Raw genomic sequence first — 25,113 nt, forward strand, 5'->3', positions numbered from 1 at the left:
TAGGTGACGCCCAAGTACAAATCATACATACAAGTTTAAAACATACACTTTTCTAGTTGGCATAATACTGGTAGCTTAACAAAGACTCTCCACTTTCTCACAGTACTTTTTGCTTATCAATACAAGCATAATTTAACCAAGCAAAGCACTGTGAACATACAGGCATCTCCTCATCTGCTCACAAGCTCCGAGATGAAAGAGGGTGTTATTAAGAGCTGACCAGTGAACTACAGTGCAGTCTTTGATTTAGTGCAATATCATTAAAACACACTTATTACAAATTATTATAAATCTCTTCTTGTTCCTGCACCTTTATGATGCTCTTAAATAAAAGATATACAAACAGAAAGTTTGGGCTGAAAAATATTTCTACTTTGTAGAGCATGTGGATAAGAGCTGGTGCTGAACAATTTGTAGACAAGTTCATCCAGTAATATCGGATTCTAAATCAGTTATCTGAACAGTTTTAGAAAACAGACCACAGTTATATCTTTTTGCCGATGCAGCCATCAAATTGCTGCAATGCTGAACTCAGCATTATATCTTGTCTCCACACACCTGTTTGAGTGACCTCCTAAACTTGCTTTGTTGTCCAGAATGATTAAAATATCTGACTAACTTTTTACACTAGCCAGAAGCTGTGCAACTGATGGTGTAAAAGCACTTGAGAGAATCGTGTTAAGAATGTGGGTTCTACAGTTTGATTTGGTGTAGCCACACAAGGAAAGTGATTGTGTTTGCTCCTCTGTCAGTAACAGTCAATTCTGGAAACTTTTTCAAACAGTAAAGCGCAAATGTTTTCAGCTGTTTTAATCATGCTTGCTTCAAACGGGGTCACAAAAATGCACCCTTGACAGATTGAAGATTGTAGCTCTCATTAACATAATTGATGGAAGCAGATATGAAAGGTTTTGTCAAAGTTTTCAGTCCAACTATCAGTTGTGACAGCATAACCATAATTATTAATGGTCTCTAGCATGTCATGTACAATATCTTTTATCAGTTTTTTGGTTGCACACATGTGGCACTTTAAACCTGAGGTGCCTGACTTAATGTCCACTGTACTGTATGTTAGCACATTTGTCAGAGCAAGCAAACAGCACTTAGTTGATATCGATAACAACTGAAAAGTTCTGCCAAATTTCAGACTTCTCTTTATTGAGTTTTGCAGTCTTGTACTCTCCTTTGTTAATGCTGTCCACTATGGATGCAAGTCTGTCTCTGGGCTCTGAAATCTTGAGAAGGCGGCATGCGACACAGTACATGCATGCATCCTAATTAATTTTAATTATTACCACTGACTGTGATGATATTCTTTTGTACACACCATAGAATTTAGTATATTTTTATTTGCGAAGTATATTAAAAACTCATAGCGTCTATAAATTTGTTATATCATGTTACAGAAGCAAATAAAACATACAATAGCATTTTATTGGCATCACTGTAGTTGTACTATACCTCATATAACAAGTACAAACAGAATCCAGGATTTTTAACTTATGTACTATAGGGTTGTCAAATTAGTTAATAATTCATATTTGGATATTTATTGTTATGTAACTTTTAGTTTGAGTGTATGGTAATAGTCTAACAATTGGTACAGTCAACTATGCTAATATGTTATTATAACATAGACCCTTAAAGCTGCTTAATTCAAGTTAAGGCTGGGATTGTTGGGCGCTGAAGACTGTCTTGGTAGCATAAGGAATAAAGTAACCCAGGACAGATCATAAGTCCATCTCAGTACCCACTTGCATGAACTTTTGCCCAAATAATTTAGTCTTCAAATAACAGAAAACAAATATATTTGGGAATGTAGAAATAAAACCAGTGTAGCCAGAGAAAAATCCTTAGGGAGGCAGGAAAGAACAAGAGAGCTGCAAATATACAGTGACTAGGCACAGGATTAGAACCCAGGGTGCTAGATCTATGAAACAGCAGTGAAAACCACTTCATCACCAAGTTCACCTTAGTTTGTTAGTAGTCTTTGGTTAAATGTAATTCAAAACAGTTAAATCTATTGCTTTCATTTTGCAGTACTATAAAATGATCTATATTTGTCTCAACTTCTACTAATGAAGAAATACTGGCACTTAGCAACAATATGCAATTGTATGTGATACAACAACATGTGCAAATCAAGTACCATAGACTGTGCCAAATAAATGACCTGCAGAATGATTAGTAACACTAAAGTTAGTGAAAACAACTTTGCACACTGAACCATTAGTCACATGCAAGTAAAACTTATGAGGATATTTGCAGTTAGAAGTTTGAAGTCTGGAGGAAAATAACTGTTGGTGAGTCGAAACTGAATCACTGGATGCTATCATATACTGTACACCTCATACTGGATGGCAGTCGAGCAAAATGTTGCCAAAGTGATGTAGTCATTCAAACACATGATTTCAGATTTTCTTGGCACTGAAATGATGATGGTTGCCTCAAATCAAAGGGATATACTGCATATTCATGTATATTGGTTTGTGTCCACTCCATGGCTGTTTTTTGAACATACAGTATTCCATTTTGTGACATATTGTGAGTGCTGATTTTATCTCAACTCTATCACTGCTTCTGCTTATGATTTGACAAAATTTACACTGCAGCATTAATGCAAGGAACAAGTACAAAAAGATAATTCCCTTAGTTGCACATGTGTCTGGGATATTTGTGTGAACTTTTAAGTGTGTAGGACACAATGATGAAATGTTGACAAGAATTAATATTACATTTGTCTAGTAAAAAAAGACTATTAACAATTTAACTAGTAGTACAAAATTAAGCTGATGATGACCAATTGCTAGATGACTGGTGCACTGCTGGGTATGAGCTGCTAAAAAAGTGCAGAAGGCGATACTGATATTGCTAGGGATAAAAATAAATAGAAGAATGTTAAGAGATTTAGCCAAAGTTTTAGGCTTGTGAAAAAGGAGTTTGCAAAAGCATTGAAGATGAAGTCTAGAATGAGGAGAAACAGACTGAGGTAGTTTAGACATGTGGAGCAAATGTTGGACAACAACCGACTGAGGAAACAAGTTGAGACAGAAGGGAATAGTCCTAAAGAACAGCCTAGGACAGCTTGGATAGAAATGAAGAAGGTGGAAATGTTATAATGCGTCCTATTTCTTAGGATAACCAATGCCAACTTTCTAAATTACTAACCTAACAACGTTAAAACATAGAATTCTGTTAAGAACAGAAATAAGTATTTTGCTAAATTTTAGAAAAAAATACAAAAAGAAATGGATTCCTAAAGTTAACACTTTAATATATTTTATTAAAAGTCTTTAACTAAAAGAACATACAACCACTACTTTAAATAATTAAAATTTCTCATAGGGTTTGTCTTTTATGCACATTTTTCAACAGAGAAGAAAGATGAAAGATAGTAGGAAAGGAAAAACTGTGGTTTATTTTTCTACACAAGTATGGTTACTTGAATTACTTTCAAGCATACTTGTTCGGCAGCACTACCAGCCAGGCTCAAATAAATCCTCCCAAGATTTAAATAAAACTCAAATGTCTACCATCAGTTTAAATAAAAGCATGAACTTCTCACTGACACTGAAGATGACAATATCCTTTGAGACATCAAAAAGTTGACATGTGAAACTTTACCCCAAACTATTAAAGCAAAGACAATAAACTAAATTCATGAAATAATCTAACAACCCTTTTAATAAAATTAATTTAGAACTAACATTAGTTATTAATGTTAACAAAATAGAAGTTATAAATCAGTGCTACTGGTTTATTATAGTGGTGGTATTTAAAAATAATAAACTATACAACACATACTTACTGTTAAAGTGGAATAAGTACTTTAATACAGTGATGCTGAATAACTCAGTGATAACTAAACATATGCAAACTACCACATTTAGAAATCTCATAAAATGTAAGATGACATAATAAAAATGTAGACAGGTTGAAAGTATTCTTATATTGCAAAAGATAATTAAACATTTAACTAGGCTCTATTGAAAAGTAAAAAGTACAAATCAGAACTGTAAATATCTTTAGCGCTTTAACAGTTATGCAGACTTTTTCAAGCACTTTCTCCTCATTATATTTTTTATACATTTCATACATCATAAACCTGGTGAAATTATGTTTGAAAATGAAGAAATGGATAACATTTCCCATCCCTCGTTAAGTTCAAATGAAAAGTCTGGGCCACCAAAGTTTTCCTTTATGCATGTTTGTGTGTGGCTCTACAGAAAAAGTCCAAGTCTTTACCAGTCACTTTCAAATAACATATTCCTATATTTGAACAAATTATGCTTCACCTCCTTGAATATAAAAAAATATATCTTTGAATATTTTTCTTCTTTAATAGAGTAATTATGACAAATATATACTGTATAAGAAATCTGTCATAGCTGTACTATTCGTCTGGACCATACACAAATAATAAGCTCAGCTTTCTTTGGATGGGCGAGTGTAAAACAGAAGCTTTTTAATGAAAGTTTTTTTTTTTTAATTTTACTGTTTCATGTTTCTCCCATGAGTCTTTGAGATTCCTGCCATACATGAGTACAAGTGATCTCAATTAAAGACCTCCATGAAGGCATATGAGCATGGCTGATATGGGGAGGGGTGCTAAGAAAAAAAGGGGGAGAGAGAGAGAGAAGAAATAAATACTACACAAAGCATTCAAAAAACAGCCAATGATTAAACACACAGTATTATGACCATAAGTACTACTGTCATGTCTCTACCTTTTTATCAAAAGAAAATCAAAAATCACTTTGTATTACCACAAGTCTCTACTCATTGCTTTCAGATACACATTCTTATTTTAGATGACAGTTTGCAAAAAAGTAGTCTTGTCTCTATATCAAATTGTTGGTACCGCTGCATAAGAAAATAAACTATTTTTCTGTCTCCAGAACAGTGACAAGGATAATACTGAAAACAATAACTATGTATTTAGATCAGCCTTTTTGTTAGATTTGGAGCCAGGCAAATGTTGAGCGCCTCTTGGATGAAGTAAGAATACTATTTCTTGGTATCATCATTCAGCTACATAGAAACTTTGCCAAGGGTGGAAACTAATCTTTTAAATTGGATTGAGTCTATGCTGCTTTCAAAAATGCCTCCTCAATAAAGCTATAATTAAGTGTTTTGCAAAATACAGGACTGTGAAAACAGATACAGAGCCAGTACTTTAAAAGGTTTATATACAGTTCTTAGTCAGGAGAAAAGAAAGAAAATGGACAGATTAGACTTTCTTTAGATTTTTTTTATATAAGCATGAATAGAAACAGACATTAAAGACAATAAGTTATTACAAAGAAATACTATATTCTGTGATCGAGAAATACTATGTTGATAAAAAAAGAAATTAAACAAAGTTCCCTAAATATTTAGATCTCCTATTTCTCTGAGATTATAAAATTTGGAAGGTCTGCAATTTTTTTTAGGAACCAACCCTATTAATTATTCATAAGTAAGTAATCCCTGATCATAAGGGTTCAATTTTTAATAATAAAGGAAAAGGAAAACGCTCTTGAGACTTGCCAGGCCAATTCTTGGCACAGCTTTACTGACAGACGAAAGTGTTTTGCCTTTGACAGATTTTTTAATCTTCAATCATACGTCAGCACCACTTTAAATGGGAAGCATTACTGAAGCAAGAAATGAGCAATTTTATGATGACCCAGCAGAGTCACTGGAAAATGCTTTGGGAGATTAGCATAATTATAAGGCAAGGATGGACTTGCAAGCTTCCCTCGGACAGAACAGGCATACTGTATACATTGTTTCTTTGTTAAAAAGAATTGGAGTTTCATTCTATGTTGCACATTGGATATTCTTTAGCTCAAGAAAGCTCTCTGGTGTAAATCTTTCTTTACAGATATTCTGCAACCCACAAAATATATAACCTGGTTTTAGATGTAGTATTCCCAGTTTACCGACTTATTTCTTGAGTACTGTTATACCAATCCCACTCTCCCAGAACAGTAGGTGCTATACAGAAAACCAAGGCACACATGGCTAGAATAGTGCTGGGACAGATAGACAAAATACTTAACACTTTCAACTTACAGCATTGTTTGCAACTCAGGAACAAAGCTTGCAGATTTTCCAGTTCCTCTTCCGGAACTTAAAGAGGCCACACCAGACATTGGGCTTGCTGCGTTACTGCTCATCTGTGAAAATGAAGAACAAATTTCTGAAATACAACCAAAATGGGTCCAAATAAACCAAAAAAATGAAGGAATGCTAAATCATTACAGCACAAAATCCTGGCTTCACACACAAGGCTTCTTGTCTACTAAATAAAGCACACTTCTGTAAAACTAACCCAGTTGTAATCAGGTGGGCATTAATTTGCTGCTTGCTAAACACAAGGTGCATATAGATCAGTGTTTGCCGAGTCTATACTTAGGCTGAAGCACATCATCTTCTTCACAGCCAATTGGGAGCAACAAAGTATAAAAAACATAATTAAATACTATATGACTCCAGTTACTTGAAGCAAAGCAAATCTTTACAGTCAAAATCTAATTTCTTTAAGAAATAAAGGGCATAAAACTTGATGCTTTCAATCCTACAAAAACATACAACAATGTTAAAGGTTTTTCTTGGTTGTTTTCCATTTTCACCTTACAGTCCCACCTTGATTGACCACTTTAAGACCTTTAATGAAAAATGTGGTTGTCTACAGTAATAGAAATCATAACAGTCATGTTCAAATCTGGTCAGGCAACAGATCTTGACTGTATTCATAATAGTGTTTCTACTGCATTATTAAATAAAAGTGGCTTGAAAGATTTTAGGCAGTTCAGTTGTCTGCCATTTATCATGCCAAGAATCACTACAGGAAGGACAAAATTGGACAGTTTTTTTTACAGTAATCATGTGCTTAATGCATATATTTATGTTCCTCCTAGAAAGAAAGGTATTTGTAAAAAAGACTGTGATTGTACAGGAAGACACTGAATTGAAAACTGGAAACTCGATTCATTCTTTTTTTGACTTGCTTTAACAATAAAACTGACTTTCTACCACACATAGAACACTAGTGTTTATTATTTGGAGAAATTGTAAAGCACTGGAGCTTTACAAAAATGGGTGGAAAATACGCTGTGTATACTGTTCGTGCATGTATCATCCTTCACTAAACACGCAACATTATTTTTTTTAAATAATGAGGTTCAGAGTATTTTTTGAGTGACTATGTGCTGGGTCAGGTGTACACCAGAATTTTACCCACAATAAGAAATATACACTACATGAAGTGCCCATATTATGGACCAATTTTCTGAAATGAATTAGGCATTGTCAAGTGGAACCAATGAGTACTTAAAAAGTATTATACATTAGATACATGAATAATAGAATACCATACTACTAACCTATCTTTTCTCTCTCTTGTGATAATGGAAAGGCTATGAACAACTTGCATTTTTTTGTATAAGAGGAGGAATGGAAACATTTTAACATGGATGTAGAAATGCGGATACTAAATGATTTGTCTTTGTGTAAGTTGGGTATTTGGGTTATTTTTTTCCTCACAATGCTACACAGAATAAACAGCCAACGGTTTACAAGTATTGACACATGAAAACAAGTACTATGGCCATCAAATGAACATTAAAAATTGATACATTTTCAAATAGAATATAAAGTCTGCATATTCAAAAATTGAAAAGAAAATTCAAACAGGTAATAAAAGATGAATATTCAAAAATTGAACTGAAAATATCTAACACATTCAGCCAGCATCATATTATTTCCGACACAGTATTAAACACTGTTTGGTTGCTGACGTTTTATTTACACATATCTCTTACAGCTGTTTTCTAAAGGTTTCAACTTAAGTCTGACCTTCCGGATATACAACCATGTACATCCTGGTTAGGAAGTTTGTATTCAGTTGTGTTATAAATGACAGTTAGCATTATGCTCCAGAGAACAGTGTGGCATTTAATAGTCAAATGAACTTGAAACCTTATTTATATTTATTATGGTGGCAATTTTCTGCGCACACAAAATGATGCCATCAAAAAAACACACTGAGGAAAAGCACACACTTTGCGCCTCTCTATTCCTGTAACAAATTACAGTTACAAGAACTTTCTGCACATTTATAGTATTTGTTTGCAGTTTTCACACAGATTCTGCAACTACATGCACTTTGTTTGACCCACCTTCATTATCTACATTTTGACTTCATGTGAAGTGTGTAAATCTACCCTATGCTACAATGAGGTTCCATGAACAAAATAAGAGGAAATGTTAAAAACCCTTTAAAAACAAAAAGAAAGGGGGATTATTTATTGTGTATACAGCAGGTTAATGGGTTCCCAGTAACGGCACATCAAATGGCAAGGAACAGCAAGAGCCCCTCAGAATTGCGACTTCAAATTTGTATACATTCAAACACAAATATACAGAATATATCAAATATTCTACTTTGAAGTATTTATTGACAGAACTACTGCAAACATACAGAATAATATCATAAAGATTATCAGTACAATATGTATATAATTTATCTTGTTGAAACTATTGAAATACAGGATAACCTTGTTGAATAATTAAGGGATATTCTTATTAGATTTATCAGGTTGATCCATTCTTTCCTATAGTAATATATACTACAACTTCCTGAAGTAATAAATGCATCATGGGCAGCCTTAAGCTTAAAATAATGATAATTCAATTAAGATTAAAATGATGACACCAATAGGGCATCTTTAATAGTGGCACAATGATTATTCCAGCGTACAGAAGTCCTGTAGCTATAACAATTGTATTAATCTTTTGAATTTCCATACAACCTGCATCTTGTGACTGTAGTGTAGTTGGAATTGTCACAACTTAATACAGACCTTGACCCAATTAGGTGGTTTTCTGTAAGAAATGAGGCACATTTCTCTCCATGTTCATTCTAATTGTAATAAATATTTGGAAAGCATGGTATTGGGATTTCAGTTGCATCTGGTGCTACATTAACACTACACTAATATAGATACAATTCATTTTTCCCCCTACATCTCATCTTTTGTTGAACTTCTCACACTTATATTGGAATGGCACAATATATGTAAAATATTAGTATTAATTGTAAAAAATGGAAAGGAGAGTATTTGTTTCACCACTTAGGCTTTTCTTATTATGCTGACACTGCAGATATAATCCCCTAAAGCCCACTACACTCACATCAGTAAATATTTCAAGAACAGTGATATTTATCCAGTATTGTCTGCACTAAGACGCACTGTCCTACACAGAGGTAAATATGTCACTTTTCTGGTGCTCCAACACCAACTACTGTGAATCACATTTAGGCACACTTTGTCGATGCTAATCATATATGTTACATACAATGGTAGGATAAGTTCCGTTTCAAAATTTAAATTTCATCTTCTTTACATAGGTCACTTTCTAATACTCTGCACGGTTTCTAAACTGTGATCCACATTCAAACACAGATCTAATGTTGAGTTTGGTATTATACTCCATATGGACTAGATTCCCAACCTGGACAGATTCCTTTATGATGTCAGTTTTCACAACAGCTGCACAAATGGGTGAATGGTATGCAGTAAATGGATAAAAGAAAATAAGCCCATTAACAAATTTAAAGTTTACAGTATTTTCCCACATTCAGAAGGTTTTCCTTACTTCAGTATACTGAATTGTGAAAAGAAAGGTTGACCAAAACAAAAAAGTGTTTAAACTTAAGTTTTTTATCCCTACTGTAAGACAATAATGAACTATACATATGTGGACCATCTTAATTGAGCATTACTGTATTCTTACATCCGTTAACATCAAACGTGACAAGTAAACCACAGATTAACAAAAAAATAACAGAGTGATGTCTTCCTAGTCAGCATAAAAGTAATTGAAATTATGCATTCCAAGTTCATTTCTCATTCTGAACCATGTGTTCACTATAAATGCTATTGTCGGTTAACTGCTAACGAAAACATATAACAATTAAAACTTAATCTTAGTATGAAGAACAGCCCAAGATACCTGTCACTTACATCACACAGGTGTATAGAATTTTACTTGGCAAAAAGAGACAATAATTCAGATGGCTCTTTTCTGTAATTGCTTCCCCAGCCTACAGTTTGTTTGATGGTTTAGATAATTAACTTCTTTAACACATCAAAGTAGTGCCATGTGAGCACTTTATTTCCTTTCTTCCGGACATTAAAAAGGAAAAGAGAGGAAGAAAAGGCAACTCAAAAGCAGAAGCACTCTCCAGTCAATTTTCTCCAATAAATACAGTTAACATGAAATTGAAATCCTACTGTAATCTTCCCCTATGGGTTAAAGTTCTGCAGTTGTTTTACTTTGAATTGCAATGCAGATGGCTGCCATACTGCATAAAATGATTTCAGATGTTCAGAAAGACAGAAAGATTATTTCAACATGCTAAGGTTTAATATACTACTTAACATGAGTGGGTAGCACAAGGCAACATTTTATTATTGCTGTTTTTTCATAATTAAATTGACTTTTATGCTGCATTACTTCTTGGTTTCTTTATTTTTCTATTTGATACACCTACTTAATTGAACAGAATTTAAACTAGGACAACCAACTGATAAAGCCAAATCTAAAGTACCTATCAAATTTGTTCATTGGTTAAATCCTGTTTCCTGTGGAAAAAAAGACAAATATAAATGAGGATACTAGCATCAAATACTAAATGAGGATATCTCAAAAGAACACAATGTTAAATTAATACATTTTTGAGGCACAAACGTTTGCATCCAAAGTAAAACTGAACACGACATTAACCTTCAGTGTAGATTAATACATCACAGGTAAATTACATTTTTCACAAATATGAAGTCCATCTTTACAAGGCTAAAGGTTCATGTTAAGGAAATGAAAAGCATATATTGTATTGCACTGAATGCAAATGAGAATATAATTCAATCTCTTATTAGTAAAATGATGTGACAAATATGTACATGAGCGTTTTAAGAAGTGGTCTCAGATAGCCATATCCTCACCTTAGGAACCACAAGAACATAAAACTACAAATTTTTTAATATACACATATATACACATACTGTATATAAATATTTTCCACTATTATGTAGCTTGCCTATGTTCAAAACATAACTAAAACAGGGTAAAGATGGGATATAGCAATGAATTAATTAAATTAATAGTTGTGTGCTGTATTGTCCTTAAAGATTGTGTTATATAGGGTCAGCAGTGTTTTTAAAATATATTTATACAGTTTTCAGGATGGTTCCACGTTTGTGATAATAGGTTATTCTTATCCTGTGTCCAAATGTATAGTACAAACATTTATACGTCTTTTTTAAATAAATGGTTATTTGACAATTACTATCTTAAAAACAATGAAAACATTAAAATAATGTACAAATTAGCATCTCACTTTATATTCAAGAACTTTATTTTATTAAGTAAAAATCTACCAGTACTTGTCACTAGTAAATTTTATTACTACATAAAGAAGTGGAATAACAATATAAGTAGATCTATCTGTAAAGGACACAAAGATAGTGAATACTACCATGAAAGAAACAGAAATGCAACAATAAGTCTTTTATATTCCTCAGCTTGAAACAGACTGAAAAGTACTTGCTCATCATGTATGCAAACTTCAGAAATAAAAGAAGGAAAAATATAATTTTCAAGGCTGTCACATAACCTAAGACCCTAGTCTAGATAAACCAATCAATATTGGATATTGGAAATTCTTTCTAAAGGCTTAACATTTAGAGCAGTCCATCATTCAGCAATTGCAGGAAGCCAAAGGCAAGCATCCCTAGAAATTAAGGATGTGCAACAGGCCACAGAGAGTTACCAGATAAATAAATATTTCTAATAATCACTTGTATTTCTGACAGAAAAAACACTATATTCGATAAGAGAATGGGAGCAAGCAAACACAAACTTTTGACAACAATATAAATGAGTCATTGCAAATTACTCACGTTAATTTTTAATCGTTAATTTTTTTTTTGTTACCTAATATTTTTAGCCTGAGCTATCTGTGCATGCTCCCAGCCTCTCTCTCTATATATACTTATACTACTTAAATTACTATACATTGCAGTGCCCCTACAATATAAAGTGACATTTATTTGACTATCAAGCATTGTAATGCATTAAATATGAATAAGGGAAATGGAAATTAATGAGTAAAATAAGGAAAGCTCAGGGGGTCTGTTTTTGATCATTTCTGGATTTAGTCGTGTCTAACCAGTTCAAGTCACTAAAATGAACATAGCAATAAACCAATCTAGCACAAATAATTTTGACAAAGAAAATATTACTTTTTTGTAAGGAGAAAGAACTATGGCTCTTAAGTGAATTACCGTAGAATGGAACGATAGTCTTTATTAGAAAATTGATAGCTTTTTTGACCTAAAAAGTAACTTGAAATACAGTACTGAATATCCAAAAACTCTGCTTGTTATACCTCCTAAATCCAGTATGGGGCAACAAAGAGCCAAAAAGTATACTGCTAGTTACAATTTAGTGCTGCAGTCCTCAAATACAGTTCTGGAGGGCTGCTGTGGCAGCAGGTTTTCACTTCAACCAGTTTCCTAATTAGAAGCAAATCCTTGCTGATAATGAAACTTGGCATTTAATTATATGTCTTGTTAGAGCTTTCATTCTTCAAAAACAAAACTTACGTCACACTGGAGAAGATTCCTTGACAGATGTGTATTTCTTGGTCCTTCCCTTTTCCCTCTCATATATTTCTAAACATTTTTATTAACACAGATACTGTACTTTATGATGCCTACACACCGTTTTAAATTAAACCAAGCTGGAGAGCTGTTGGGTCCTTGGTCATCTGAATCTCATTATTTACTGGTGGCTGATTAAAATTAAAATATAAATGCAGCTATTTAAAACTAGAATATGCAATTAAGGGTTTTGAATCATAGTAAATGATTTAACTAAAAAAAAATCTGGCCTAAAAAAGCATACTGCTTTGGCAGCAAATGGGTTTTAATTAAGAAACTGACTAAAGTGAAAACCTGCAGCCATTGCGGCTCTCCAGGGCTATACCACTAAACCAGGGGTTTTTGGTTACTATAGCCTCCTGTATGTGTCTTCATGTACATGGAATTTATAAGTCACTTCTGATAAAACAACTAAATAAATACATAAATAAATGTCACCCTGAATTGGATTAAGTAGATTTGATACTGTACGTGCAATATATATGTAGTATAAATCCATGAAAACGTAAATGTAACAACAATGACACATTCCTATACAACTGGATGGCAGTCAACAACGATGTAAAATTAAGTATATTCCGAGTAATCTACAATTGATAACTGACTTATCTGCATATGGACTGTTAGTAATTGACACAAACAATGCAAGAACATGTGAAGTCCACAGAAAGGGTATTCCAGCCAGGAATTAAAAAAAGTAGATACTGCCACAGTACAGCTTGCTTGATATATTAAGCTTCATTTGACCACATTTACATTTTCAAATGTTGCTCCATTAAAAAGATGTTATTACTTGAAAATTGTAATTTTTTGTAATCTACACCATTAAAATCTGACAAGGCATTTTTATTACTTTATAGAGGTTTTATGCAACTAATATAACTTTCTTAGACTTGCTTAATCCAATTCAGAGTCACAGGCGACCACAGTCTAATATAAAAATAAGCATATAGGCTTAACAGAAAATCTGAATAGAAAACAAAAAACCTAAATGAGGAAGTTATCAGAAATAAAAAAAATTAAATAAAAACTTCCATGTATTCTTGGATTAAGCTTAAAAACTGTTTTCACCTGTGCTGTCAGGCAGTACAAACTAACATTTATAAATAAAATGAGATCATATGGAAATGGTAAAAACAAACCTAGACATCTTACAAACAATGTGTTCTGATATTATTATCTTCAGAAAGCCCTCGCTATGCTAGAAACACTACATTTTACTTTAGACAAACACTGAAATTCTTGCAGCCAATTCAAACACCAGATTAATGAGACAAGGATTTAAAGAAGGACCTAAAACAAGAAAATTGGCAAAAGCAAACAAACCACATTCTCTTTCATTTTTCAGTAACATGTTCTAATTTTTTTTTCTATGCCTCATCTGTATTAATCATTTATAACCATATCTATTACAAGCTTTAATTAGTGAGCAAGTCACTCAACACATTACCTCAAAGCTATACTTTCAAGCACAAAGTTGTAGGTTCATGAATATGAGGGTATGTGCACTATGAATACAACTCACCAAAGGATTATGTCAAATATGCCTCATTTCATTCTGTTATGTTTGCTATGGTGGGTTTAAGAAGTTGTACTAATGTAACATAATTTTGAAATTAAATAGGAATTTATTACATCAACATAGAGCATTGTATATGGGTCCAGCTCGAGTATGCTTTCAAATTTCCTGAATTCACATTTCTCTAATTTTTTTAAGCAGATATTGAACGGAATGGAAAACTGTGGAAAGATATCACTGCAATTAAAACATCTTCAAACCATGATTAACTGTTTCTACAAACATTTTTAAATATGTTAATCCCTACCTTTTTTATTTTTCTGTAAATATCACAGACCTGTACCATTTCACGACAGCATGAATTAACTAATCCATGAGAGATTTCTTAGTGAAGGTGTGAATTACAAAAAAGCCATGAAGACCACCAAAGAGGTTTCTTAACAAAAAAGCAATACTGATTTTTTTTTTTCCTTTTCATTTTATTTATGAGTCGATTCAGGATCAACAATGCAATTAACAACTCACTTGTAAGTTTATGGGAGGTGTGACCGTGAACTTGATTTGTTTAACCTTTGAAGTTAATTAAACATTTTTACTTTAACCAATTATAAAGCTTAATAATTCTTTCCTGCACAGCAGTCTCTTTTAAAATAAATTATAGTGTACCTCATCCATCAGTTCTCTCAATAAACTCCCGTTCCACTGTAAAAATACATATAAACAGATGGTCAGTAATCTGAAAGCTCAATGACTGGCTGGTCTATTGGTCCCGATTTCATTTTTGACAGCAACACATTTTAAATAAGTTGTGTTATTAGGTTTTAAGTAAGCTCTTACATTGACTCAATTATACAATCTGTATTTATTGTAAACTGTAAACTGATTTTTGCTCTTAACTGATTTCATTATTTTCTTGTGCAAATACTCATTGTAATGGTTCTGCATTAATCCTTTAATTCACGATTCCCTGAACTTGACTTTTCCACTTTCAGAGTGATACGTCTATGTACCAGAATGCAAGTCAATGGACTTGACAAATCTCATAAGAAACCAACCAACCAAATGAAAGTTGCCACAGTTATCATCAATGTAAAATGATGCACGTCCATGAATTATGAGCAACACTGCTCTAGCTAATTTTTCTCCACAGATGTTAATACTTATACTGCAGTTATATATAAAATAGTACAAATCCGGAGACATGCAAAAATTTCAGACTCATTGATTCTAAAAATGTTATTGTTCTATTATTTCAAACTTTTTTCCCTTTCCATTCTGCACAAAATCTGAGATTGACAGTTTTTTAGTCATCACTACAAACTACATGGGTTAAATAACATAAAAAATATACATACAGTATATTATTTTGGGTAGAGTATTTCTTAAAGGATGAGAGGGAGCTGGAGCCACCATTCAGGAAGGAATGAGCACAGGGTTGCAACCAACCCTCGACTAGATACTAGTAAACCATTTTGGTTTCAATTTGCTTTAATTTTTTGTTCAACCAGTAATGTAGTCTGAAAGTAACATTTTTAATTCATTTGAAGATTAGCTGAAGCCGGTCCTAAGGTGCAATACTGATCTTTTCAAGTGGAATTGAGATTCTGTGTAGCCAACAGGAAACTACACTCACAAAGCCTTAATTTAAACTTAACCAATAATCACAAGTAGGGGACAAAGGAGGAATAAAAGGTTTTTAACCACAGAAACACTTCAAACTCATGCTGCTGCTTCCTTGAAAACAACATACGGTAAATGGTGATTTTAGACATTTTAAACAGTTTAGGTTAATGAAAAAATGACATCCCACACAATCAAAGAAAGCATTCAGAAATGTATAATACACATGTGAGTGAGTGCCAACATATAATCCAAAAATCTAACAAAAAGATGAAAAAAATATGTCAATGAGCATTGTGGCAAGTCATATAAAAGTTTTTTTTTTTTTTTTTTTTAATTTAGCACATGTTCATTTACATAAAAAATAAAGGCAATATAGTTTTGAAAACTGGTTATAAACTCTGCAATGGTAAGAATGTTAACTTGTTCCATGTTAAATGTACTGGAAATGTAAAGTGGATCCCAGAGTGTTTCATATTTGTTACTAATTAATGCCAAATTTTGAAATGCAAAACATAAAAGAGATGACACACTATTCAATAAACTGCGCAATTGCTCACATTCTTACATTAATAAAAACATTTTTCCCCATATGATCCACTGCACTAAAACATGTTCTCGAAAACTCAACTGCCATCAAACAGTACAATCAATTCTCTGGGACAACTACTCAATTCACAGAATAAAAAGGAAGAAAGGAAGACATGTTTAGGTATATAGTCATTCTATCAATCTTTATTTAATATAGTATCTTTCTTACAGAAAACCATCAATATAATACAAAATAATAAAGATTCGTGACAAATAACAGGGCAATAAATACTGCAGAGATTATAAAAGTAAACACAAATCAAATTTAGTACAGTTTACTTAGCTGTAGATTAACAATAAATGATGAAAAAACATAATACTAGAGTTAGCCTTTAGTAGTAAAGATACTTAACAGTCCTTTACAAAGCACAAATGGCACAGATATAGCCAGCCAATATAAAATGCAAGCAAGAACAGGCGAGTACTCAGTTGCCATTTGAATGTTTGAATGAGTCCAGTCAAGTCAAACCAATGAAATATTCAATATAGGGCAAAAGAATTACCTACTTTTTCTGATCAGAGCTTATTGTGGCAAAAACAAGGGCAAGGCAGAAAACTAACCTTTATATTATCTCAATCCAACGCAAAGGAAAAATGGTGCTCAGAAAATAAACAGATGGTTATTTTGGCTTAACGTTTTTTTCAGGCACTGGCACATCTTCAGGTAAACTTAAAATACAGTATGTTGTAGGGAAGAATAAATATACAATCGTTCTGACCAAAAATCCGTCCTGGGTATGATGTTAATCTGCATCCAACCCTGCATGTAGGCCCTCTAACGTGCAGGGAAAAACTTGGGGGTTGGTGGCAGGATTGGCACTCCAGCCACCATATAAAAACCTCACACTGGTTCCAATCCCTCAGAACTAGTGCGGTGCCGAGGTGTCACCCTTTGCATGGCTGCACTCGGGTCCTAATCTGGGATCCAGAGTTGATTTGCCATGTGGTGGGTGCAGCAATGCACTGTATCAGTGTGTGCTCCTAACCTTCTCTCTCTTCTCTGACCAAAAATGACTGTCAGTCATAGTTAAGGTGATTGAAAGCTCAGAGATGGCTTGGGCAACAGGTGAATGTGTACAAAAGTGGCTAAAAATATTTGAACTCATTAAAGAAACCGAAACCACGAAAGACAAGCTTTAATTACTATTTCAGTGCTACTGCCTCAAAGCTTCAGGTCACCGAGTCCAAATGCCCGCTCTGTCACTATATTTCATATGTTTGCTTGCATTTTTCTCCGTGTATTCCACTTTTCCACCCGCATTCTAAAGTCATACATGTTAATAGTCAAATTATTTGTGGGAATGTGCAATTATGCATTGGGATGGTGGGGCACCTCATGTTGCCAGAATACATTCCACCTCCAGAACTGGAACTGGACAACGTAGAACAGAAAGTGAATGAAGTGTAGGAGATTAGATAAAATAAAATTAATTTTACCAACGGCAAGGGGAAATTTAGATGCATACAGCAGCAGAAACATAAAAAACCAAGGATAAAACTCACAGGACAAAAAACACAATCGACACATAGCTAAATAACCAAATAATAAATCTACACTGTTGTTATATTCCTTTTTATGCAGTGCTCCTAATATATCTGTTGCCTTATTTTTTTGTGCTAGTAAGTTAGAATAAGGGCAAATAAATATTGCAATGTATTTTAACAAAGTGAAATAAAATTTGACCTTCAGCTGAGGAATTCTCTACATGTTGATCTCCATGTCAGTATGTATTTTAACCTAGACACTTATTTTATATTCAAAATAGTTAAAAGGCTTTTTGTAGATTAACAGGAGAGGCACTACAAGAATTCAAATAAAGATATACAAGTCTTTGTATTATAAAGTGTTTTATCGAGTTTCCAAGGGGATTTGCTTTAGCAGAGACAAATAACATAAAACACTAAAATAAAAACCATACAAATAAATCCGTGCGTCAGATGTCTGCAGAAGATGAAAGTGAAAACTTGATGTTTCTGATTCACTTGCCATGCTTTGCTTGCTCACTCAAGATTTTCATTGGTAAACATACTAAAACAGACTTTTTACCTAATTAACAAAACTACTTTCTAGTTCTCAGAATGTTTTTATTCCTCTTCTCGGCAGATATCGCACGCGTGAAGGAAATGTCACTGCCGTTTGTAAGCAAACATGCATACAAAACAATAGCCCACGTTGAATTTCGGCCGTGGGTCATTCGGTGTTTAAGTGTGTGTATATAACAAACAAACGACTCTCTCTTCTTCGTTCACGAATGCACTGCCATCATCTTTCCATTGCTTACCTCTCTGTGTTGTTTGTATTTTTTAACTCGTCGCCTGTTTCTTTCGCATCACTCAATTCCTCCTCCCACTTCACGCACTAAAACTTCTGTCAAAAGAGCGCGCTCGGCCCTCTCGCACGCATGCCTCTACGCGTGTCAATGACGTAGCGTCTGTTGACTTGTGGGAATTTAAGTCCTTGCTTTATTGTTCACGCGCTTCTTTCGTTCTTGAATTTGTAGTTTTTATTCAATCCCGCCACATCGTCTGCCGCTCTCGTGCGCCCCCTTACCCGGGAGGACCTTTGTCTTTTTACTTTTAAATCCTTTTAGAGTTTCTGCATTGACAATCCTATGGACGCCGAAATCCCTTCTGCTCTGCTGTTCGTATAATTTCATAAAATTATGCAGATCTATGTAAGAGATTTTTACATAATTAAAAGAGTTAAATTCATTTTGATAATACCTTAAAGTTACTTTGTCTGTGGAAAGTATTCACAAAGCCAAGACCATAAACTCAAACTTAAGTTTATATAGTTCTCTTGTGATGTAGAATTCCTGTTAATAAATATAAAAAGAATGCCAAGGCCCATAAAAAGCAAAGATGCTAAAACATATTATTTACATAAAACTATTGTTGAGAAGTTATTTATTTGATTTCATGTGTATTTGTATTGTATGCATAAAGTGTATGTGCCCCAGTCTAAGTTCTTTTGCTTTTTTTTTTTTAATAATTGTTCAATATGTAATTCTGTTCTTATAATACTTTCATTAAAGAATTTATGAGGAAGAAATTCATATCTATCTGAAATCTGAAATAAAAAAAATATATATATATATTTTGTAACTCCAAACTGGTGGTTAGTAAAATGGACCAATGAGAGCTTTCAAAATCTTGTGCAGTAGTTAATAAAAAAGCTAATATAACAATTTAATTGTATAAGGATGATGCTGTTACAGAGTGTACAGCGGTATACAATATCATTTTAATACCCACCTACTATGTTTTAAATATGAAGCTGGCATGTTTTCCCCTTGTTGACATGAAGTTATTTTCACAACTGCACAGCTAAGAAATTTAATATTACTGCCTATCATATTAACAAGTTTGAGAGCAATATATAAAAATAACGCTGATAAACCTGTATTTGCTTTATTGCATGTTTAATAATCCATATCAAGATAATTTACATGTCATGTTAAATGGATCTTTACGGATACCATTTGAAAACCAAATGAAATAATTTAATTTAGGTGTAGGCGCCATTTTTTATTATTTCTATTAGGCTTATGTGCAAGTCTTATGTACTGAGATACAATTATATATATATATATATATATATATATATATATCTCCTTACCTTAACCCACTATACAAGGGCCCTGAGGTTAAAGTAAATGTGCTACCCAGGTCCCTGATGTTAAGGTGATTTTTGGTGTTTGTGTTGTTTAGATAGTCTTATCTTCTCCTTTATTCATATATATATATATATATATATATATATATATATATATATATATATATAAATTTGGGGCAGACGCAGGTGAAGTACCATGCACAAGGTCACACAGTGCCATTAGCGGGGCTTAAACCCACACCGTTTAAAGTCCAAATCATTAACCACTACGCCACACTGCCTGCCCTTTGGTGTTCTGGGTGCCGTATTTCCAATGTGGAATCTACTAATCCTGGCCGCGTGCGTGTGGGTTTCCTCCTCCTGCAAACCAGAAGCTGTTAATTGCAACTTGACATCTGTAAGAGCGTGTGCCCTCCGAAGCTCTGGGGGCGTCCCGATGGCCCTGGTTGACCGCTATTTTCGGTGTAAAACAGGTTTTAAAAAGTTGACGGATGGATGCCTGGGGTATTAAGACATTGCTTTACCAGTTCCGTTTTACTACACCTTATTAATTGGCTCACGTGTATAAGGCAGTGTCTTGGTCGAACCTCCTTGGTGTTTTTCATTTGCTTTAACAGTAAAAAGGGGGTTCAGTTAGTCTAGTGCAGCCCCCATTCCTAATCAGTGAAGATCGGGGCAGGGTTAAAATACTAACCTTCTTCCCCAACGCAGTTTCTCCAGTGAAAACATAACTTCCTTCAAGGTCTTTCTTCTAACTGCGCCTTGAGTTAGATTAGTCAAAAGGAAGTGACTCATTTCTCCTAAAACTGCCAGTTTGCGCGTTCTGTGCTTCTCGTAGTGCTAATAGAGGAAGACATTTTGCACCCGGACGTGTTGGGGACCGTAAACGCTTGTTCTTTGTTGTTTTATACAGCATCCATTCGCATTACGTTGCCTTTTTTTCTCGTTCTCTTCGGTGTTTTCTACTTAACCGGTACTGTTATGAATAGGAAGTGCCGCCTGAGGCTGACAGTGCATTGCAGATGACCGGCTTTCGCAGCATGTCTGTATCCCAGATTGCAAACCGGGGCCCAGATCGATGCCGGATCGCCAGGAAAAGTGTAAAATATAAGATCTCAAATGAAGATTCCGAATCGAGCACGGGTAGGCGCCTTTTCCCTCTGTCTTTCTTTCTCTGTTTCTTTTAGGATGTAAATATAATAATTAACAAACCTGAATGGCACCAATGAATAATAAGTTTGGGGGGTCCTTACAACTAACCATTTTCTGTGCCCGTTTTTTGTTATCAAGACAGGCTTATCAATAGTTTGAACTTTAGGGCGTAGCAAAGCGGGGGAGACTATTGTCCCCGAACAGTTCGACTATGTGTCATTAAACCCACAGGAATACGAGTAGAACATGCAAAAATCATACAAATGGCATCTAGCCAGTACATGAACCGGGGTTCGAGCGCAGTAATGCGCAAACAGTAATCGTTACCGCTTAACGAATTTATGTTGGATATTTATTATAAAACAATACACTCAACTAGTGACGATGCGGGATAGTTTACCATTAAAAATGTAACAATCCAAAGTGTTCGGTATGTCCCGTGGGCTGAAACCGAAACGTTCATCGCAAGAAGGAAGGTGGCTTCTAACCACGGGAATGATCAAAGAGGGACGGACGGACGGACCTCACGCGCGGCGCAGGCTCACTTGCTTATTTATTTTGAAGGCAGCGGCGTGATGAGTGGCTTCGCACCACGTGTTGGAGTCTCATCAGCATAATGACTGTTTGGGACCGTATATATAAACCACAAAAACCTGATCATTAGGAATTCATGCCTCCAAAGTCCAACCGCATTTCAGGACAAAAAGGCTGTGGTTTTTTGAGCTTCTTCATTCTATCGACCGCAACTTAAAAAAAAAAGACCCAGAGAGAGACTTGGGGGGTATAGGGTTAAGTCTGTTAACCCTATAGGATAGTTTATTTCGGAATATATTGTGGACATTTGTTCTCTAACGGGGATTAAAAAATAAGCAAATCATATTAATGTTTAAGAACTTTGTGATATTAAAACGTGACAGAGATTCCAAAGGATGTTTTTTTTTTCATTTTTGAATAAAAACAAAAGTGTTTGATTTGGGGGGAATTTTTCTACACCAAATATTTTTTTAATTAGTTCTGAGATTTTTTGTTTTGCCATTACGGACTCGAGTAATTCAAACGGCTTTTCAAAAATTGATTTTATTTCCGCAAGAAGAAGGTTCCTAAATTCTAGTTCAAGCAGTAAAACAAAATACATTCTGAAGCGCACGATTGCAGAGTCGGAGTTTATCAAGGCAGCAACGGGGGCAAGGCAAGAACCGATCCTGGACGGGACATTAGTCTTTCAAACCAAACATCAACGTGGGAATTATTTTTTTGCATGCTATATTAAAATGGTTTCGCTTTTGTCTTTACGGTCGTTGCTGTCTTCTTTAGCTAGTGTACAAATGTGATCTGAGCCTACATGCCTGGCTGCCTATGCGTAGAGAACGCGGCAGACAATTGGAGAAGAGACTTACCGCTACTAGCGGAGCGACTTTCCGATTTCCTCCGGGGGTTACTGGTGGGGATGCGCTGGAGCTGAAATGCTGCGCCCCACTTAGTGCCGCGAAGAGCTGCTCGGTACCGGTATCTCGCGCCCTGCGCCCCTGCCTTTTTTTTTTAATCCCCTGTATTTTTTTTTTTTTTTTTCTAATTGTGGTTGTTGTAATGCGCATTCCTGTAGATCCGACCACCAGCCGGAGGTTCAGCCCCCCGTCCAGTAGCTTACAGCCTGTCCCGGGAAAGATGAGCGAGGTGAGCCCGGCGGCAGCGGTGCAACAGGAGGCGACAGCTCCTCGGCTGCGACCGCACGACAACCGCACCATGGTGGAGATCATCGCCGATCACCCGGCCGAGCTGGTCCGCACCGACAGCCCCAACTTCCTCTGCTCAGTGCTGCCGTCTCATTGGAGATGTAACAAGACTCTGCCTGTCGCATTTAAGGTAGGAACCATGGCTCTGTTTACTACTGCTATTTTTTGTGTTGCTTTTTTTTTTCTTCTAACTGCTTGGCAGTCGTGCTTCAACTTGTAATTATTATGCAGCCACAGTGAGAAAACTGGGGGCAGACTTGACGGAAACTTCCAAATATATAATGCTACCCTAACTGCAACCCCCACGGAATATAATGATTCGGGTTACACAGTCCTTGAGAATTGCCGCTACTGTATGAAAGGCGCTATAAACGCAACATTTGCAGACAACACCAACAGAAGCCAAACTTGCTGCATTTAAATAGATTTTTTAATTAAATGTCTGAATTTGTTCCCCGAGTTTTAAATAAGCGGCGTTAACCTCTTCGCGATTTTTAAAGGGTACGAAAATGGAAAAAAAAAAAGAATCGCCTGATTAATCTGTCTGGGAGCGACGCCCCGTCAGGTAGCCCAAGGGCTTTGTGGTCCAGTAAAAGAACACAGCAAACAAGCAAATGTGAAAACGAGTGCGCTTACTTGTCTCGGCATGAGAACGCAGGAGTCGTAAAGTGCGGCTTGTCACAAAACTTAACTGAAACCGTCCTCTCGCCGCAAAAGACGAACCTGAAACATTGCGAGATCTTTTATCGTGGTTATGAGGCTTTAAAGACTGAGGAGAGCTATTGTGATCTCGATCGGATTCGTAATGACTACTCGCCACGCATGTGGCACACTTAAATATAGTCCGTGATCAATAGGAAGATAATAGAGGCATGTGAGTATACTGAACTGTATTTCTGTACTTACCAGTACGTAATGTGCGCTCAGGGCAAGTGTGTGATACTGAAAAAGAACAATAAATAGTGAACCATGCGCGCGTCGGGGTGGTGTGCACAGTTTAGTTAAATCTCCACTCGGTATACTCCGAATAACTTCTAGATTAACTACAGTAAGCAACATTAATAAGTCAATGGCAAAACGAATCAGTGTAATAAACAGTTCTCGTTTCTGGAATCAGCATTTTCAACCTTTCCGACAAAGTCATCAGAACTAAAGGAACAATAGAGATTTTAAAATAATAATAAACTAAGCAGGCAGATTTGTGAATCTACAGATATAGAAAACGAAACACCAAAGAAAAGGTTTTATGTTTTTATATCCATCCATCCATTATCCAACCCGTTATATAATAACATAGGGTCACGGGGATCTGCTGGAGCCAATCCCAGCCAACACAGGGCGCAAGGCTGTTTTTATATACATTAATAAAATATGATACCAATAAAATATTTGTATATTCAGTATAATGTCTCACTGTGACTGCGAAATCAGTTTTTTTCTTTTTAAATTTTTCTTCCTCTTTAGTCATTCCAGTGTGCTCAGACCAGTTTATATATACATATATATATTCACATATAGAGCTTCTGTTTTATGTTCTGTTCTACGTATCTATTCTATTGATCACTTAGACAGATATAGAGACATATATTAGAAAACCAGAACGTTACAATAGCATGCTACTTAATCAAACATGTAATAAATACGTAAAACTGTGTTCTCATCCTGGGGTCTCTGTGGCTGCAAGTTTGTGCTCCAAACAGTCCTTCAGTCAGCGAGTCGTTTTTGTCTTTCATTGATCTCATTATTTAATGAGCTGTTTTTATTCTATTTGCTGTCTTATTTTGCATTCAGAAAAGTGTATTATTGTTAAATTTACATTTTGAAGAAGTATTTGTAGTTTTTGCCATACCTTTAGGTTCTTAACTGTTATTTTCTTTTATTAAGTAACCTTTTCTCCTCTTAAATGTGTGCAAATGCTGAGAATTATTGATGGGGACATTCTTAAAAATATTTTTTTCTTTAACTGCACTGTCTCCACTGGGTTATGTGGTTCATCTTAGAACTTATTGCTTGACAAAGCCCCATTTCATTCTGGGAAGTTTTCCTTTTTTGCATTTGAAGATTTTTTTTTGTGCCTTGAAAAACGTCTTAATGCGAAGAGAAAAAAATGAAATCTTTAATATAGGATTCTAACAGATTAAGAAAACATAGACTTAGCCCTGTGTTATT

At 34.8% G+C, this 25,113-nt stretch overlaps 2 protein-coding genes across 4 annotated transcripts in view; one reads left to right on the top strand and one right to left on the bottom strand.

The window, feature by feature from the left end:
* Positions 1–23,003, bottom strand: part of supt3h (SPT3 homolog, SAGA and STAGA complex component) — a 538,864-nt gene extending 515,861 nt beyond the window's left edge. For 2 of the 3 annotated variants that reach the window (XM_039749446.1, XM_039749445.1), the window contains exons 1-2: positions 22,609–23,003; positions 6,058–6,161 (exon numbers count right to left, since the gene is read on the bottom strand). In XM_039749446.1, the coding sequence (XP_039605380.1) occupies positions 6,058–6,161; positions 22,609–22,968 (464 nt within the window). In that variant the 5' untranslated portion in view covers positions 22,969–23,003. Of the gene's footprint in view, positions 1–6,057; positions 6,162–18,725; positions 18,882–22,608 lie in introns of those variants that run through there. The other variant, XM_039749447.1, reaches the window with a different exon arrangement.
* A 107-nt stretch (positions 23,004–23,110) lies between these two features.
* The window catches only part of runx2a (RUNX family transcription factor 2a), a 125,051-nt gene continuing 123,048 nt past the window's right edge, over positions 23,111–25,113 (top strand). The window contains exon 1 of the mRNA XM_039749448.1: positions 23,111–23,818. The gene's annotated coding sequence lies outside the window, so the exon portion shown is untranslated. The remainder of the gene's footprint in view (positions 23,819–25,113) is intronic.

This window comes from Polypterus senegalus, chromosome 3 (genome assembly GCF_016835505.1).
Source record: "Polypterus senegalus isolate Bchr_013 chromosome 3, ASM1683550v1, whole genome shotgun sequence".
NCBI classification, from domain to species: Eukaryota; Metazoa; Chordata; class Cladistia; order Polypteriformes; family Polypteridae; genus Polypterus; species Polypterus senegalus.